The sequence below is a fragment of the Oncorhynchus tshawytscha genome, linkage group LG13 (genome assembly GCF_018296145.1).
Source record: "Oncorhynchus tshawytscha isolate Ot180627B linkage group LG13, Otsh_v2.0, whole genome shotgun sequence".
In the NCBI taxonomy this organism is placed as follows: Eukaryota; Metazoa; Chordata; class Actinopteri; order Salmoniformes; family Salmonidae; genus Oncorhynchus; species Oncorhynchus tshawytscha.
Window position 1 is genome coordinate 84125475 of NC_056441.1, and position 17624 is coordinate 84143098.

General features: G+C 42.1%; 1 protein-coding gene across 2 annotated transcripts in view; it reads right to left on the reverse strand.

The window, feature by feature from the left end:
• Positions 1–17624, reverse strand: part of LOC112240464 (voltage-gated potassium channel subunit beta-1) — a 211395-nt gene that overhangs the window by 75343 nt on the left and 118428 nt on the right. For both annotated transcript variants that reach the window (XM_042296441.1, XM_042296442.1), the window contains exon 2: positions 1525–1568. In XM_042296441.1, coding sequence (XP_042152375.1) covers positions 1525–1568 — 44 coding nt within the window. The remainder of the gene's footprint in view (positions 1–1524; positions 1569–17624) is intronic.

A 17624-nucleotide genomic window follows, 5' to 3' on the forward strand; every position in this document is an offset into this window, starting at 1 on the left:
GCCAAAAAGTTATATTTTTGTTTCATCAGACCAGAGGACATTTCTCCAAAAAGTACGATCTTTGTCCCCATGTGCAGTTGCTAACTGTAGTCTGGCTTTACTATGACGGTTTTGGAGCAGTGGCTTCTTCCTTGCTGAGCGGCCTTTCGGGTTATGTCGATATAGGACTCATTTTTTACTGTGGATACAGATACTGTTGTACCTGTTTCCTCCTTCAAAAGGTCCTTTGCTGTTGTTCTGGGATTGATTTGCACTTTTCGCACCAAAGTACGTTCACCTCTAGGAGACAGAACGCGTCTCTTTTCCTGAGCGGTATGACGGCTGCGTGGTCCCATGGTGTTTATACTTGCGTGCTATTGTTTGTACAGATGAACGTGGTACCTTCAGGCATTTGCAAATTGCTCCCTATGGTTTGAAACAGACTTGTGGAGGTCTACATTTTTTTTCTGTGGTCTTGGCTGATTTCTTTTGATTTTCCCATGATGTCAAGCAAAGAGGCACTGAGTTTGAAGGTAGGCATTGAAATATTTCCACAGGTACACCTCCAATTGATTCAAATTATGCCAGAAGCTTCTAAAGCCAAGACATCATTTTCTGGAATTTTCCATGCTGTTTAAAGGCACAGTCAACTTAGTGTATGTAAAAGTTTCACCCTCTGTATTTGTGATACAGTGAACTATCAGTGAAATAATCTGTCTGGAAACATTTGTTGTAAAATGACTTGTGTCTTGCACAAAGTAGATGTCCTAACCGACTTGCCAAAACTATAGTTTGTTAACAAGAAATTTGTGGAGAGGTAGAAAAATGAGTTTGAATGACTCCGACCTCAGTGTATGTAAACTAGTTTTAATAACTCCAACCTCAGTGTATGTAAACTAGTTTTAATGACTCCAACCTCAGTGTATGTAAACTAGTTTTAATGACTCCAACCTCAGTGTATGTAAACTAGTTTTAATGACTCCAACCTCAGTGTATGTAAACTAGTTTTAATGACTCCAACCTCAGTGTATGTAAACTAGTTTTAATGACTCCAACCTCAGTGTATGTAAACTAGTTTTAATGTCTCCAACCTCAGTGTATGTAAACTAGTTTTAATGACTCCAACCTCAGTGTATGTAAACTAGTTTTAATGACTCCAACCTCAGTGTATGTAAACTAGTTTTAATGTCTCCAACCTCAGTGTATGTAAACTAGTTTTAATGACTCCAACCTCAGTGTATGTAAACTAGTTTTAATGACTCCAACCTCAGTGTATGTAAACTTGCGACTTCAACTGTAGTTCCTCAAATACAAAAGCTGCTTGGAAAGTTCTGCCTTTATTTCTTAAACAGCACAGCTGCTCTTCCACGTCTTCCACCTATGAGCTGAGCCCAAAAGGTGTAGGAGGAAGTTGTACGTGTACCAGTTTTCTATTCCTCCCATTGTGGCTAAAGGTAATATTTGTGGAAGGTAAGCTGATCCCAGATCTGTGCCATAGTGCAACTCAGAGCAGGTGATGGGTTCTAAAAAGGTGAATGTTCTTACCCAGTCCCAAACACGACACTCTAAGTCCTGATTTCCCCAGGTTCCTGAGGAGAGAAACATACAGTAGAGCTGTTAGTCAATGTTGTTAACGAATCAACTCAGATCAAGATAGAAGGGCAGCTGGCTCTGTGTGTTTGGTGTGTGTGTATTGTTTTGTGTGTGTGATGGTCAAGATTAGTCAAAAGTTCAATTATCACACTAACCCCCAGGAAACATAGGCAGGGAGAGAGATTGGGAAGAGAAGGTAAGGGAAAGGGGGATACCTAGACAGTTGTACAGCTGAAATGTTTCTTCTGCATTTAACCCAACCCCTCTGAATCAGAGAGTTGCTACCATATGGTGGGCTGCCATAATCGGTTACTGGCCCAACGCTCTAAACACTAGGTTACCTGTTGCCCCTAGGGAGAGAGAGATTGGGGAGCAGAGGGGGGGAGGGAGCGAGGGATTGGGAAGCAGAGGTAGGGAGAGAGGGAGGGAGTGAGGGAGGGAGGGAAGGAGAGATTGGGAAGCAGAGGTAGGGACGGAGAGAGAGATTGGGAAGCAGAGGGAGGGAGGGATGGAGGGAGGGAGGGAGAGATTGGGAAGCAGAGGTAGGGAGGGAGGGATTTGGAAGCAGAGGGAGGGAGGGAGGGATTGGGAAGCAGAGGGAAGGAGGGAGAGAGGATGGATGGAGGGAGAGAGAGAGTGATTGGGAAGCAGAGGTTGGAAGGGAGGGAGGGAGGGAGCGAGGGCATGAGGGGGGAGGGGAGGGAGGGAGGGTAGGTAGGGAGAGAGATTGGGAAGCAGAGGTAGGTAGGGAGGGAGGGAGGGAGGGAGGGAGATTGGGGAGGGAAGCAGAGGTAGGGGAGGTAGGGAGGGAGGGAGGGAGGGATGGAGGGAGGAGGGAGAGGAGAGATTGGGAAGCAGAGGTAGGGAGGGAGGGAGGGAGGGAGGGAGGGAGGGGAGGGAGGGAGGGAGGGAGGAGAGAGAGAGATTGGGAAGCAGAGGTTGGAAGGGAGGCAGGGAGGGTTGGAGTGATTAGGAAACAGAGGTAGGGAGGAAGTGAGGGAGTGAGAGATTTGGAAGCAGAGGTAGAGAGGGAGTGAGTGAGGGAGGGAGTGATTGGGAAACAGTGGTAGGGGGGAGTGAGAGATTTCTCACACAGTGCTGCCAAACGCCTGACACTTTATCCTTGACTACATGGTTATTTCATTCAAACAGATCCAGAGAAATTAAAATATGTTTCCGGAAATAAGTCAACAAGCTTAGGTTCACTTCAGATGAGTACACAGGACAGAGAGGTGGAGGGGGGTTGGGAGATTTCATTGGGAATAATAGTTAGAACACCTAATTGGCTCTGTAATCATCTCATTATGCGCACAGGTGTGGTATGGGAACACTGTTGGACCCAGTGTGTGTGTGTGTGTGTGTGTGTGTGTGTGTGTGTGTGTGTGTGTGTGTGTGTGTGTGTGTGTGTGTGTGTGTGTGTGTGTGTGTGTGTGTGTGTGTGTGTGTGTGTGTGTGTGTGTGTTGTGTGTGTGTGTGTGGCCAAGTGACAGCTGGCTAATGGTGGTAGAACCAGCCATAGTTTGATTAGACCCTTAACAGCAAGAACCAGAAAAACAGTGTGTTGTCTGTCTGTCTGGCCAACAGGAAGTGATGTCCTCTAATCAGTGTGTGTCTCTCCTCCTCTGGTTTTGTGTCATGTTGTGTAACGGCCGACAGGCTGACGCTGAGTTATCCTGACGTTCTGTGACATTGCCCATCAGATGGAAATCTCCCTGCTTTATACCCACTCCAACCAGGCAGAGACCTGTAGAACGCGCCTGTGACCAATAACAGAGCAGTAGAATTCTGCCATGACCAATCACTGACTGATGGAATCAATCAGGCCTCAGTTCTGGTTTCAGACCTGTCATGTCAACTTCCTGACAAGCCGTATACACGGGGCTGACAGGTGAATGACACATGACTAAATAGAAAAGAACAAGCATTTTTTAAATATTTTCATTTGACCTTTATTTAACTAGGCGAGTCAGTTAAGAACAAATTCTTATTTTCAATGACTGCCTAGGAACAGTGGGTTAACTGCCTTGTTCAGGGACAGAACGACAATTTTTTTTACCTTGTCAGCTCAGGGTCAGCTCCAGACACACACTACAACTCACAACCTTGGCCTCACAACCTTGGCCCCACAACCTTGACCTCACAAACTTGGCCTCACAACCTTGAACTCACAACCTTGGCCTCACAACCTTGGCCCCACAACCTTGGCCTCACAACCTTGAACTCACAACCTTGGCCTCACAACCTTGGCCCCACAACCTTGGCCCCACAACCTAATTAGGTTGTTCACCCATAAAATTGTAATTTCATTCCATGTTTGTGATATGATAGAGAGAATAATTGTCCAAACCCCTTATGTCTCTACCACATACAGTGGGGCAAAAAAGTATTTAGTCAGCTACCAATTGTGCAAATACTTATTTTCCACTATAATTTGCAAATAAATTCATTCAAAATCCTACAATGTGATTTTCTGGATTTCTTTTTCTCATTTTGTCTGTCATAGTTGAAGTGTACCTATGATAAAAATTACAGGCCTCTCTCATCTTTTTAAGTGGGAGAACTTGCACAATTGGTGGCTGACTAAATACTTTTTTCCCCCACTGTATATAGTTCAACAGTTACAGACAATTTACTCAGATTAGTTAGCGAATAGAATGTCATTACGGCCTTGGTCAAAAAGTGGTCGCTGCTCAATAGAACTCCGTCACTGCTCCGTGGGCAGAACGGAGCTGACTTCCAACTTCAACTGGCAAGCTAGCTAGTGTCGTAACACGGGCCTTTTCTACACTGAACCAAAATAGAAATGCTATCTGCAGCAATTTCAAAGATTTTACTTGAGTTACAGTTCATACAAGGAAATCAATCAATTGAAATGAATTCTTTAGGCCCGAATCTATGGATTTCACATGACTGGGAATAAAGAAATGCATCTGTTGATAACAGACACCTTAAAAAAAAGGTAGGGGCGTGGATCAGTAAACCTGTCAGTATCTGGTGTGACAACCTCATGCAGCACAACACATCTCCTTCACATAGAGTTGATCAGGCTGTTGATTGTGGCCTGTGGAATGTTGTCACTTGCTGGATATTGGCGGGAACTGGAACACGCTGTCGTACAGGTCGATCCAGAGCCTCCCAAACATGCTCAACGGGTGACAGGTCTGGTGAGTATACAGGCCATGGAAGAACTGGGACATTTTCAGCTTCCAGGAATTGTGTACAGATCCTTGCGACATGGGGCCGTGCATCAGCAAACCACTTGCTCACACAACGCCATACACACTGTCTGCTATCTGTCTGGTACAGTTGAAACCAGGATTTGTCCATGAAGAGCACACTTCTCCAGCGTGACAGTGGCCATCGAAGGTGAGCATTTGCCCACTGAAGTCGGTTATGATGACAAACTGCGGTCAGGTCAAGACCCTGGTGAGGACGACGAGCACACAGATGAGCTTCACTGAGACGTTTTCTGACAGTCTGTGCAGAAATGATTTGGTTGTCCAAACCCACAGTTTTATCAGCTGTCCAGGTGGCTCATCAGAGACCATCCCGCAAGTGAAGAAGCTGGATGTGGAGGTCCTGGGCTGGCGTGGTTACACATGGTCTGCGGTTGTGAGGCAGGTTGGACCTACTGCCAAATTCTCTAAAATGACGTTGGAGGTGGCTTATGGTAGAGAAATCAACATAAAATTCTGGTAACAGCTCTGGTGGACATTCCTGCAGTCAGTATTCCAATTGCATGATCCCTCAAAACTTGACACATCTGTGCGATTATGTTGTGTGACAAAACTGCACATTTCAGAGTGGTCTATTATTGCCCCCAGCACAAGGTGTACCTGTGTAATGATCATGCTGTTTAATCAGCTTCTTAATATGACACACCTGTCAGGTGGATGGATTATCTTGGCAAAGAAGAAATTTACGCACAAAATGAGAGAAATACGCTTTTTGTGCATACGGAACATTTCTGGGATCTTTTATTTCAGCTCATGAAACATGGGACCAACACTTTACATGTTGCGTTTATATTTTTGTTCAGTGTAGATATAATCAGCAGAATACAAAACAAAATTGAGCCCATATATATATATATATCTAAACATACATATATATATATATATATATATATATATATATATATATATATATATATATATATATATATATATATATATATATGTTTAGATTGAATGGTTTCTCTCTCCCCACTTCCAGACTCTGTCAGTGAAGAGGTAGAGAGAATGACAAAGGTGTAGACTTCAAATTATCGCCACACAGTAGGGAGTATGTGTGTGTGAATAAATCACATTAGTGTGTGTGTGTGTGTCTCTGTCTATGTTCCTGCAGTAAACACATACACACACAATCTATTCAAAGCATTCACACACTCCATCTATCTACCCAGCTGAACTTGTTCCCACACAAAACATCCTTTCAACAACTCTAATTCGTTTTGTATAACCTGACAGATATTTCAGAGTGGTGTCTGTGTAATTGGGTTGGTGTGTAGAGACAGTTGTCAGAGTGGTGTCTGTGTAATTGGGTTGGTGTGTAGAGACAGTTGTCAGAGTGGTGTCTGTGTAATTGGGTTGGTGTGTAGAGACAGTTGTCAGAGTGGTGTCTGTGTAATTGGGTTGGTGTGTAGAGACAGTTGTCAGAGTAGTGTCTGTGTAATTGGGTTGGTGTGTAGAGACAGTTGTCAGAGTGGTGTCTGTGTAATTGGGTTGGTGTGTAGAGACAGTTGTCAGAGTGGTGTCTGTGTAATTGGGTTGGTGTGTAGAGACAGTTGTCAGAGTGGTGTCTGTGTAATTGGGTTGGTGTGTAGAGACAGTTGTCAGAGTGGTGTCTGTGTAATTGGGTTGGTGTGTAGAGACAGTTGTCAGAGTGGTGTCTGTGTAATTGGGTTGGTGTGTAGAGACAGTTGTCAGAGTGGTGTCTGTGTAATTGGGTTGGTGTGTAGAGACAGTTGTCAGAGTGGATTCTGTGTAATTGGGTTGGTGTGTAGAGACAGTTGTCAGAGTGGTGTCTGTGTAATTGGGTTGGTGTGTAGAGACAGTTGTCAGAGTGGTGTCTGTGTAATTGGGTTGGTGTGTAGAGACAGTTGTCAGAGTGGTGTCTGTGTAATTGGGTTGGTGTGTAGAGACAGTTGTCAGAGTGGTGTCTGTGTAATTGGGTTGGTGTGTAGAGACAGTTGTCAGAGTGGTGTCTGTGTAATTGGGTTGGTGTGTAGAGACAGTTGTCAGAGTGGTGTCTGTGTAATTGGGTTGGTGTGTAGAGACAGTTGTCAGAGTGGTGTCTGTGTAATTGGGTTGGTGTGTAGAGACAGTTGTCAGAGTGGTGTCTGTGTAATTGGGTTGGTCTGTGGAGACAGTTGTCAGAGTGTGTGTCTGTGTAGACAGTTGGGTTGGTGTGTAGAGACAGTTGTCAGAGTGGTGTCTGTGTAATTGGGTTGGTGTGTAGAGACAGTTGTCAGAGTGGTGTCTGTGTAATTGGGTTGGTCTGTAGAGACAGTTGTCAGAGTAGTGTCTGTGTAATTGGGTTGGTGTGTAGAGACAGTTGTCAGAGTGGTGTCTGTGTAATTGGGTTGGTGTGTAGAGACAGTTGTCAGAGTGGTGTCTGTGTAATTGGGTTGGTGTGTAGAGACAGTTGTCAGAGTGGTGTCTGTGTAATTGGGTTGGTGTGTAGAGACAGTTGTCAGAGTGGTGTCTGTGTAATTGGGTTGGTGTGTAGAGACAGTTGTCAGAGTGGTGTCTGTGTAATTGGGTTGGTGTGTAGAGACAGTTGTCAGAGTGGTGTCTGTGTAATTGGGTTGGTGTGTAGAGACAGTTGTCAGAGTGGTGTCTGTGTAATTGGGTTGGTGTGTAGAGACAGTTGTCAGAGTGGTGTCTGTGTAATTGGGTTGGTGTGTAGAGACAGTTGTCAGAGTGGTGTCTGTGTAATTGGGTTGGTGTGTAGAGACAGTTGTCAGAGTGGTGTCTGTGTAATTGGGTTGGTGTATAGAGACAGTTGTCAGAGTGGTGTCTGTGTAATTGGGTTGGTGTGTAGAGACAGTTGTCAGAGTGGTGTTTGTGTAATTGGGTTGGTGTGTAGAGACAGTTGTCAGAGTGGTGTCTGTGTAATTGGGTTGGTGTGTAGAGACAGTTGTCAGAGTGGTGTCTGTGTAATTGGGTTGGTGTGTAGAGACAGTTGTCAGAGTGGTGTCTGTGTAATTGGGTTGGTCTGTGGAGACAGTTGTCAGAGTAGTGTCTGTGTAATTGGGTTGGTGTGTAGAGACAGTTGTCAGAGTAGTGTCTGTGTAATTGGGTTGGTGTGTAGAGACAGTTGTCAGAGTGGTGTCTGTGTAATTGGGTTGGTGTGTAGAGACAGTTGTCAGAGTGGTGTCTGTGTAATTGGGTTGGTCTGTGGAGACAGTTGTCAGAGTGGTGTCTGTGTAATTGGGTTGGTCTGTGGAGACAGTTGTCAGAGTGGTGTCTGGGTAATTGGGTTGGTCTGTGGAGACAGTTGTCAGAGTGGTGTCTGGGTAATTGGGTTGGTGTGTAGAGATAGAAATACAGATGTGCTATCTTAATTTGATCACTGTTTTGTTGCGCAGCAGGAAATGCAACGTGTGGTGTAGTCGAGGTTTAAAAATGCTTCTAAAGTTTGTCATTTCCACTTTAAAATATCATGCTTGATTTGCCCAAAAGACAAATGTTTAATCTAGTAATTATAATGCACATTATAATTCACTTTTCCTAGTGTTGCAGGTTCTCCTGCTGTGAGAAAGTGGTCAAACGAAGATAGTACATCTATAAGGCAGCGACCTACATGATCTATATTAGAGCTAATGTTGGGGGATAATCAGAATTCGTTGGGTAATGACCATTACAACAATACTGAATGAACACTTATTTTAACTTAATATAATACATCAATAAAATCAATTTAGCCTCAAATAAATAATGAAACATGTTCAATTTGGTTTAAATAATGCAAAAACAAAGTGTTGGAGAAGAAAGTAAAAGTGCAATATGTGCCATGTACAAAAGCTAACGTTTAAGTTCCTTGCTCAGAACATGAGAACATTTGAAAGCTGGTGGTTCCTTTTAACATGAGTCTTCAATATTCCAAGGTAAGAGGTTTTAGGTTGTAGTTATTATAGGAATTATAGGACTATTTCTCTCTATACCATTTGTATTTCATATACCTTTGACTATTGGATGTTCTTATAGGCACTTTAGTATTGCCAGTGTAACAGTATAGCTTCCGTGCCTCTCCTCGCCCCTACCTGGGCTCGAACCAGGAACACATCGACAACAGCCACCCTCGAAGCATCGTTACCCATTGCCCCACAAAAGCCACGGCCCTTGCAGCGCAAGGGGAATAACTACTCCAAGTCTCAGAGCCAGTGATGTTTGAAACGCTATTAGCACGCACCCAGCTAACTAGCTAGCCATTTCACATTGGTTACACCAGCCATTAGGCTGATAGGCTTGAAGTCATAAACAGCGCTGTGCTTATGAAGAGCTGCTGGCAAAACACACGAAAGTGGCATCACTTTAATATTATACTACATGTGAGAGGTTATAGACCTATAGTCAGTGTCCAGATTTCACTTACTATTCTATTTAACCAATGTGAACTTCAATTATGAATATTCTGTTTATTCATAGATACAGGGATACTCATGAGCTGCTATCTGGAATGCTGTGCTTTTTATTTATCTGTTACTTTACCAGGTAAGTTGACTGAGAACACGTTCTCATTTACAGCAACGACCTGGGGAATAGTTACAGGGGAGAGGAGGGGGATGAATGAGCCAATCATAAACTGGGGATTATTAGGTGACCGTGATGGTTTGAGGGTCAGATTGGGAATTTAGCCAGGACACCGGGGTTAACACCCCTACTCATACCATAAGTGCCATGGGATCTTTAATGACCTCAGAGAGTCAGGACACCCGTTTAACATCCCATCTGAAAGACAGCACCGGGGCAGCACACATTGGCAGTGCCCCCAATCACTGCCCTGGGGAATTGGGATATTTTTTAGACCAGAGGAAAGAGTGGTATGATTGGTATGCAGGGTGGTATGCTACTGGCTGCTGTGTGCAGGTTAACAGCTTATCCTGAATAAGACCTTATCCTGGATATCAGCTACTATTTAGAATGAGGGAGCTCTCAGTTTTGTTGTTTTGAAGTGTATTGGAAAGTTCTTAGTAGCTAAATGCCTTCTTAGTTTGGCATCACTCCTGTGCCAGTGGCTTTTCACAGGGAATCGTCACTACAATTTGTTTTCTGAGGGAAATATGTGTCTCTAATATGGTTATACATTTGGCAGGAGGTTAGGAAGTGTAGATCAGTTTCCAACTCATTTTGTGGGCAGTGGCCTATGGGAGTGTATCAATGTTTGATTTGTGTAGGAGCTGTTTTGGCCTGGTTAGTGTTGTGTATATGTTGTCTGACAATGGTTATTTGAACTCGTTTTGTACACTTGAGGGCACTATATGTTGGGGTCATGGGTCACTGGTCACGTGTGTTTATAGGTAGCACAGGTAACCAGGAAGGTTTAGCACAGGTAACCAGGAAGGCCTCTCTCAATAGCAAGGCTATGCTCACTGAGTCTGCACATTGTCAAAGCTTTTGTTAATTTTGGGTCAGTCACAGTGGTCAGGTATTCTGCCACTGTGTACTCTCTGTTTAGGGCCAGATAGCGTTCCAATTTGCTCTGTTTTTTGGTTGATTCTTTCCAGTGTGTCAAATAGTTATCTTTTTCCATTCTCATCATTTTGTTGGGTCTAAATGTGTTGCTGTCCTGGGGCTCTGTGGGGTCTTTTGTCCCCTTACCAGCTGACTCTTTTCTGGATGTTGACTAGCTAGCGGGTATCGTCCTAATTCTTCTCTGCATACATTGTTTGGGATTTTGAGTTGTACACAAAGTAGTTTTTTTAATGAATTCTGCATGCAGAGTCTCAATTTGGTGTTTGTCCCATTTTGTGAATTATTGGTTGGTGAGTGGACCCCAGACCTCACAACCAGATAGGGTAATGGATTTTATAACAGACTGAACTTCTCTGACTTAGCAAGATCCTGATTGGGATGTTGAGTTTTATGTTCCTTTTGATGGTGTAGAAGGCCCTTCTTGTCTCTCAGATCGTTCACAGCCTTGTTGTGGAAGTTACCTATGGTGTTGATGTTTACCTGTGGTGTTGATGTCTGAGGTAGTTATAGTTCTTTGTGTGCTCTGGGGCAACGGTGTCTAGATATAATTTGTATTTGTGGTCCTGGCAACTGGACCTTTATTGGAACACAATTATTTTTGTCTTACTGAGATTCACTGTCAGGACCCAGGTCTCACAGAATACGGGCAGAAGATCTAGGTGCTGCTGTAGGCCCTTCTTGGTTGGGGACAGATCTAGGTGCTGCTGTAGGCCCTTCGTGGTTGGGGACATATCTAGGTGCTCTTGTAGGCCCTTCTTGGTTGGGGACAGAAGCACCAGATTATCTGCAAACAGTAGACATTTGATTTCCGAATCCAGTAGGGTGAGTCCAGATTGTTCTAGTGCCCTCGCAAATTCTCTCCCTCGCTCTCTCTTTCAGCCATCACCTATCCCATAAATCACATCCTCTATCGCCTTCCCATCTATCCCGTCATCCATTCACTGTCTCATTAAACTCTTACTGCACCCAATTCTAAGTTATTCACCTCTTATCTCACTCCATCAGTCTACCTGTCAATCACTTCTCTGACTCCATCAGTCTACCTGTCGATGACTTCTCTGACTCCATCAGTCTACCTGTCGACGACTTCTCTGACTCCATCAGTCTACCTGTCGATGACAACTCTGATTCCATCAGTCTAGCTGTCATTCACCTCTTCTCTGACTCCATCAGTCTACCTGTCGATGACTTCTCTGACTCCATCAGTCTACCTGTCGATGACTTCTCTGACTCCATCAGTCTACCTGTCGATGACAACTCTGATTCCATCAGTCTAGCTGTCATTCACCTCTTCTCTGACTCCATCAGTCTACCTGTCGATGACTTCTCTGACTCCATCAGTCTACCTGTCGATGACTCTGACTCCATCAGTCTACCTGTCGATGACAACTCTGTTCCATCAGTCTAGCTGATTCTCTTCTCTGACTCCATCAGTCTACCTGTCGATGACTTCTCTGACTCCATCAGTCTACCTGTCGATGACTCTGACTCCATCAGTCTACCTGTCGATGACTTCTCTGACTCCATCAGTCTACCTGTCGTTCAGCCTCAAGTCAACAAGTCTTTACAGAGCTGTGGTACGTGCTCTCAAAATACACACATAGAAATGAGAGAGAGACGGAGAGAGAGAGAGATCCTCTGATATGGGGTGTTCAGTCACTGGACCTATATTAGATTTACCACAGCGGTGTGGTAATGACCTTCTTTCCCCAGGAGATAAGAGCTCTCTGAAATGGAAAATGTCAGTCTCAGTGTTCTGTGCCAATGCTCAATCTCTGTTATTAATGTGTGTGTGTGTGAGTGTTTGTGTACACACGTGTGTGTGTGCCCATGTGTGTGTTTGATTGAGTGCGTGTTTGCGTGCATGTGGAAGCATCACTTTAAGCCAAGGAGCAATCTCTGGCTGGCATCATACAGGGTCTGTATAAGGGAGTAAAACATACCCTCCCTGTGTATACGGGTCATAAAAACATCTGTACACTAGAGATCCAGCCAAGCTAATAACACCTATATAGAACCCAGCTCTCTCTTTCATTTGATACTCATACTGTGGAGGAGGGGGTGTAGGTGTGTGAGAGAGAGAACAGATTTACATTGACACATTCCTCTGCTCTCTCATTTCAGATGGATCACAACTCTCAACACCTGCCACTGTTTGCCATGGCAAGAAACAGTGAATATTATATGAAATATAGAATATAGAATATGGAATATAGAATATATCATATGGAATGTGGAATATAGAATATGGAATATACAATACGGCAATATACAATATGCAATATAGAATATATTATATGGAATATAGAATATATTATATGGAATATAGAATATAGAATATACAATACAGAATATAGAATATACAATATGGAATATACAATATGGAATATAGAATATATTATATGGAATATAGAATATATTATATGGAATGTGGAATATAGAATATACAATATATCATATGGAATATGGGATATAGATTATATGTAAACAACCTGCATTTACAGCTGTTCTCTGAGACACATAATGACAAAAACACACCATTTCTCTCTCTCTCTCTCTCTCTCTCTCTCTCTCTCTGTCTCTCTCTCTCTCTCTCTCTCTCCCTCTCTCTCTCTCTCTCTCTCTCCCTCTCTCTCTCTCTCTCTCTCTCTCTCTCTCTCTCTCTCTCTCTCTCTCTCTCTCTCTCTCTCTCTCTCTCTCTCTCTCTCTCTCTCTCTCTCTCTCTCTCTCTCTCTCTCTCTGTCTCTCTCTCTCTCTCTCTCTCTCTCTCTCTCTCTCTCTCTCTCTCTCTCTCTCTCTCTGTCTCTCTCTGTCTCTCTCTCTCTGTCTCTCTCTCTCTCTCTCTCTCTCTCTCTCTCTCTCTCTCTCTCTCTCTCTCTCTCTCTCTCTCTCTCTCTCTCTCTCTCTCTCTCTCTCTCTCTCTCTCTCTCTCTCTCATAAACACACACATCCTTAGACAAATACTGAATGTATGACCCCATTTCTCACCTACAGTACAGTATGTGTGTGGACACTTCTGTAAATGTGTAATTTCAGCAGCAATGAAACAGGAACAGTGACTCCCCCTTCTGTTAGACTGCTTCATAAAACTGCCTCTTTACTGTAACTATGCTTAATACCCAAGGCGATATCCATCTTCCTGTTTTAACAGCGACCCAGGCCCAGACACAGAATCAATTGTCCTCCCATTGTGAATAGGGTATTTTAATAGAACCCCGATCTTTCCACCTCCATGTTCTCTATGGGATAATTAGGCACTAGGCTGAACAATGTTAGTGATCCGCTTAAACAGTCTGATGGATGACCATGGTGTTTGGCAGGGAGACAATACCTCTCCCGCAGATATCTTAGGCTCTTGGCAGCGTATGCTCTCTAGAAATGCTGGAACAACAGTCTAGAATCTCTAGAATTACTGTCTACGGAACAACAGTTAGAACTCTTACTGTCTATGGAACAACAGTTATAACTCTTTACTGTCTATGGAACAACAGTTAGTAACTCTTTACTGTCTATGGAACAACAGTTATAACTCTTTACTGTCTATAGAACAACAGTTAGAACTCTTTACTTAGTCTTTACTGTCTATAGAACAACAGTTATAACTCTTTACTTTACTGTCTACTGTCTATGGAACAACAGTTATAACTCTTTACTGTCTATGGAACAACAGTTATGTCTATGGAACAACAGTTAGTCTAACAACAGTTAGAACTTTTACTGTCTATGGAACAACAGTTATAACTCTTTACTGTCTATGGAACAACAGTTAGAACTCTTTACTGTCTATAGAACAACAGTTATAACTCTTTACTGTCTATGTCTATAGAACAACAGTTAGAACTCTTTACTGTCTATGAACAACAGTTACTTAGAACTTTACTGTCTATAGAACAACAGTTAGTACTCTTTACTGTCTATAGAACAACAGTTAGTACTCTTTACTGTCTATGGAACAACAGTTATAACTCTTTACTGTCTATAGAACAACAGTTAGTACTCTTTACTGTCTATAGAACAACAGTTAGAACTCTTTACTGTCTATAGAACAACAGTTATAACTCTTTACTGTCTATGGAACAACAGTTATAACTCTTTACTGTCTATAGAACAACAGTTAGAACTCTTTACTGTCTATAGAACAACAGTTAGAACTCTTTACTGTCTATAGAACAACAGTTAGAACTCTTTACTGTCTATTAGAACACTGTCTACAGTTAGTACTCTTTACTGTCTATGGAACAACAGTTAGAACTACTGTCTATGGAACAACAGTTAGAACTTTTACTGTCTATAGAACAACAGTTAGTACTCTTTACTGTCTATAGAACAACAGTTAGAACTCTTTACTGTCTATGTCTATAGAACAACAGTTATGGAACAACAGTTATAACTCTTTACTGTCTATAGAACAACAGTTTAACTCTTTACTGTCTATGGAACAACAGTTAGAACTCTTTACTGTCTATGGAACAACAGTTAGAACTCTTTACTGTCTATGGTTAACTCTTTACTGTCTATGGAACAGTTAGAACAACAGTTAGAACTTTTACTCTCTATGGAACAACAGTTAGAACTCTTTACTGTCTATGGAACAACAGTTAGAACTCTTTACTGTCTATAGAACAACAGTTAGAACTCTTTACTGTCTATGGAACAACAGTTAGAACTCTTTACTGTCTATAGAACAACAGTTAGAACTCTTTACTGTCTATAGAACAACAGTTAGAACTCTTTACTGTCTATAGAACAACAGTTAGAACTCTTTACTGTCTATGGAACAACAGTTATAACTCTTTACTGTCTATGGAACAACAGTTATAACTCTTCTACAACAGTTAGTCTATGGAACAACAGTTATAACTCTTTACTGTCTATGGAACAACAGTTAGAACTCTTTACTGTCTATGGAACAACAGTTAGAACTCTTTACTGTCTATGGAACAACAGTTAGAACTCTTTACTGTCTATGGAACAACAGTTAGAACTCTTTACTGTCTATGGAACAACAGTTAGAACTCTTTACTGTCTATGGAACAACAGTTAGAACTCTTTACTGTCTATGGAACAACAGTTAGAACTCTTTACTGTCTACGGAACAACAGTTAGAACTCTTTACTGTCTATAGAACAACAGTTAGAACTCTTTACTGTCTATGGAACAACAGTTAGAACTCTTTACTGTCTATAGAACAACAGTTAGAACTCTTTACTGTCTATGGAACAACAGTTAGAACTCTTTACTGTCTATGGAACAACAGTTAGAACTCTTTACTGTCTACGGAACAACAGTTAGAACTCTTTACTGTCTATGGAACAACAGTTATAACTCTTTACTGTCAATGGAACAACAGTTAGTACTCTTTACTGTCTATGGAACAACAGTTATAACTCTTTACTGTCTATGGAACAACAGTTATAACTCTTTACTGTCTACGGAACAACAGTTAGAACTCTTTACTGTCTATGGAACAACAGTTATAACTTAGAACTTTTACTGTCTAACAGTTAGAACTCTTTACTGTCTATGGAACAACAGTTAGAACTCTTTACTGTCTATGGAACAACAGTTAGAACTCTTTACTGTCTATGGAACAACAGTTATAACTCTTTACTGTCTATGGAACAACAGTTATAACTCTTTACTGTCTATGGAACAACAGTTAGAACTCTTTACTGTCTATGGAACAACAGTTAGAACTCTTTACTGTCTACGGAACAACAGTTAGAACTCTTTACTGTCTATGGAACAACAGTTATAACTCTTTACTGTCTATGGAACAACAGTTATAACTCTTTACTGTCTATGGAACAACAGTTAGAACTCTTTACTGTCTACGGAACAACAGTTAGAACTCTTTACTGTCTATGGAACAACAGCTCCATATATTTCTGAAAGTCCATCTGGACCAAGAGACAAAACAAACAAACATACTTGGAATCGTCTCTGAGCCTTCAGCTCTACACAGATAACCCATTCCATTCTCACAGTGTTACATAGATAACCCATTCCATTCTCACAGTGTTACATAGATAACCCATTCCATTCTCACAGTGTTACATAGATAACCCATTCCATTCCATTCTCACAGTTTTACATAGATAACCCATTCCATTCCATTCTCAGTTTTACACAGATAACCCATTACATTCCATTCTCAGTTTTACATAGATAACCCATTACATTCCATTCTCAGTGTTACATAGATAACCCATTCCATTCCATTCTCATTCTCCATTCAGTTTTACACAGATAACCCATTAATTCCATTCTCAGTGTTACATAGATAACCCATTCCATTCCATTCTCAGTGTTACACAGATAACCCATTCCATTCTCACAGTGTTACAGAGATAACCCATTCCACTCTCACAGTTTACATAGATAACCCATTCCATTCCATTCTCAGTTTTACACAGATAACCCATTACATTCCATTCTCAGTTTACATAGATAACCCATTCCATTCCATTCTCAGTTTTACACAGATAACCCATTCCATTCCATTCTCAGTTTTACACAGATAACCCATTACATTCCATTCTCAGTTTTACATAGATAACCCATTCCATTCCATTCTCACAGTGTTACATAGATAACCCATTCCATTCCATTCTCAGTGTTACATAGATAACCCATTCCATTCTCACAGTGTTACATAGATAACCCATTCCATTCTCACAGTGTTACATAGATAACCCATTCCATTCCATTCTCACAGTGTTACACAGATAACCCATTCCATTCTCACAGTGTTACAGAGATAACCCATTCCATTCTCTCACAGTTTTACATAGATAACCCATTCCATTCCATTCTCACAGTGTTACACAGATAACAAATTCCATTCTCACAGTGTTACACAGATAACCCATTCCATTCTCACAGTGTTACATAGATAACCCATTCCATTCTCACAGTGTTACATAGATAACCCATTCCATTCTCACAGTGTTACATAGATAACCCATTCCATTCCATTCTCAGTGTTACACAGATAACCCATTACATTCTCACAGTGTTATATAAGGTTGTGCAAATGGTATGACCAAATGTCCACATATACTCAGGTTGACCAGGGTTATCATGTCTCTTGTCTGACGCGGGCCAGGCAATCCTCCTCACTCACCCATCCTCCTCGATCCCAGGTAGATAGGAGCCATAGGCACAACCCCAGTTAGAATAGGAGGAGCCACAGGCACAACCCCAGTTAGAATAGGAGGAGCCACAGGCACAACCCCAGTTAGAATAGGAGGAGCCACAGGCACAACCCCAGTAAGAATAGGAGGAGCCACAGGCACAACCCCAGATAAACAGGAGGAGCCACAGGCACAACCCCAGTTAGAATAGGAGGAG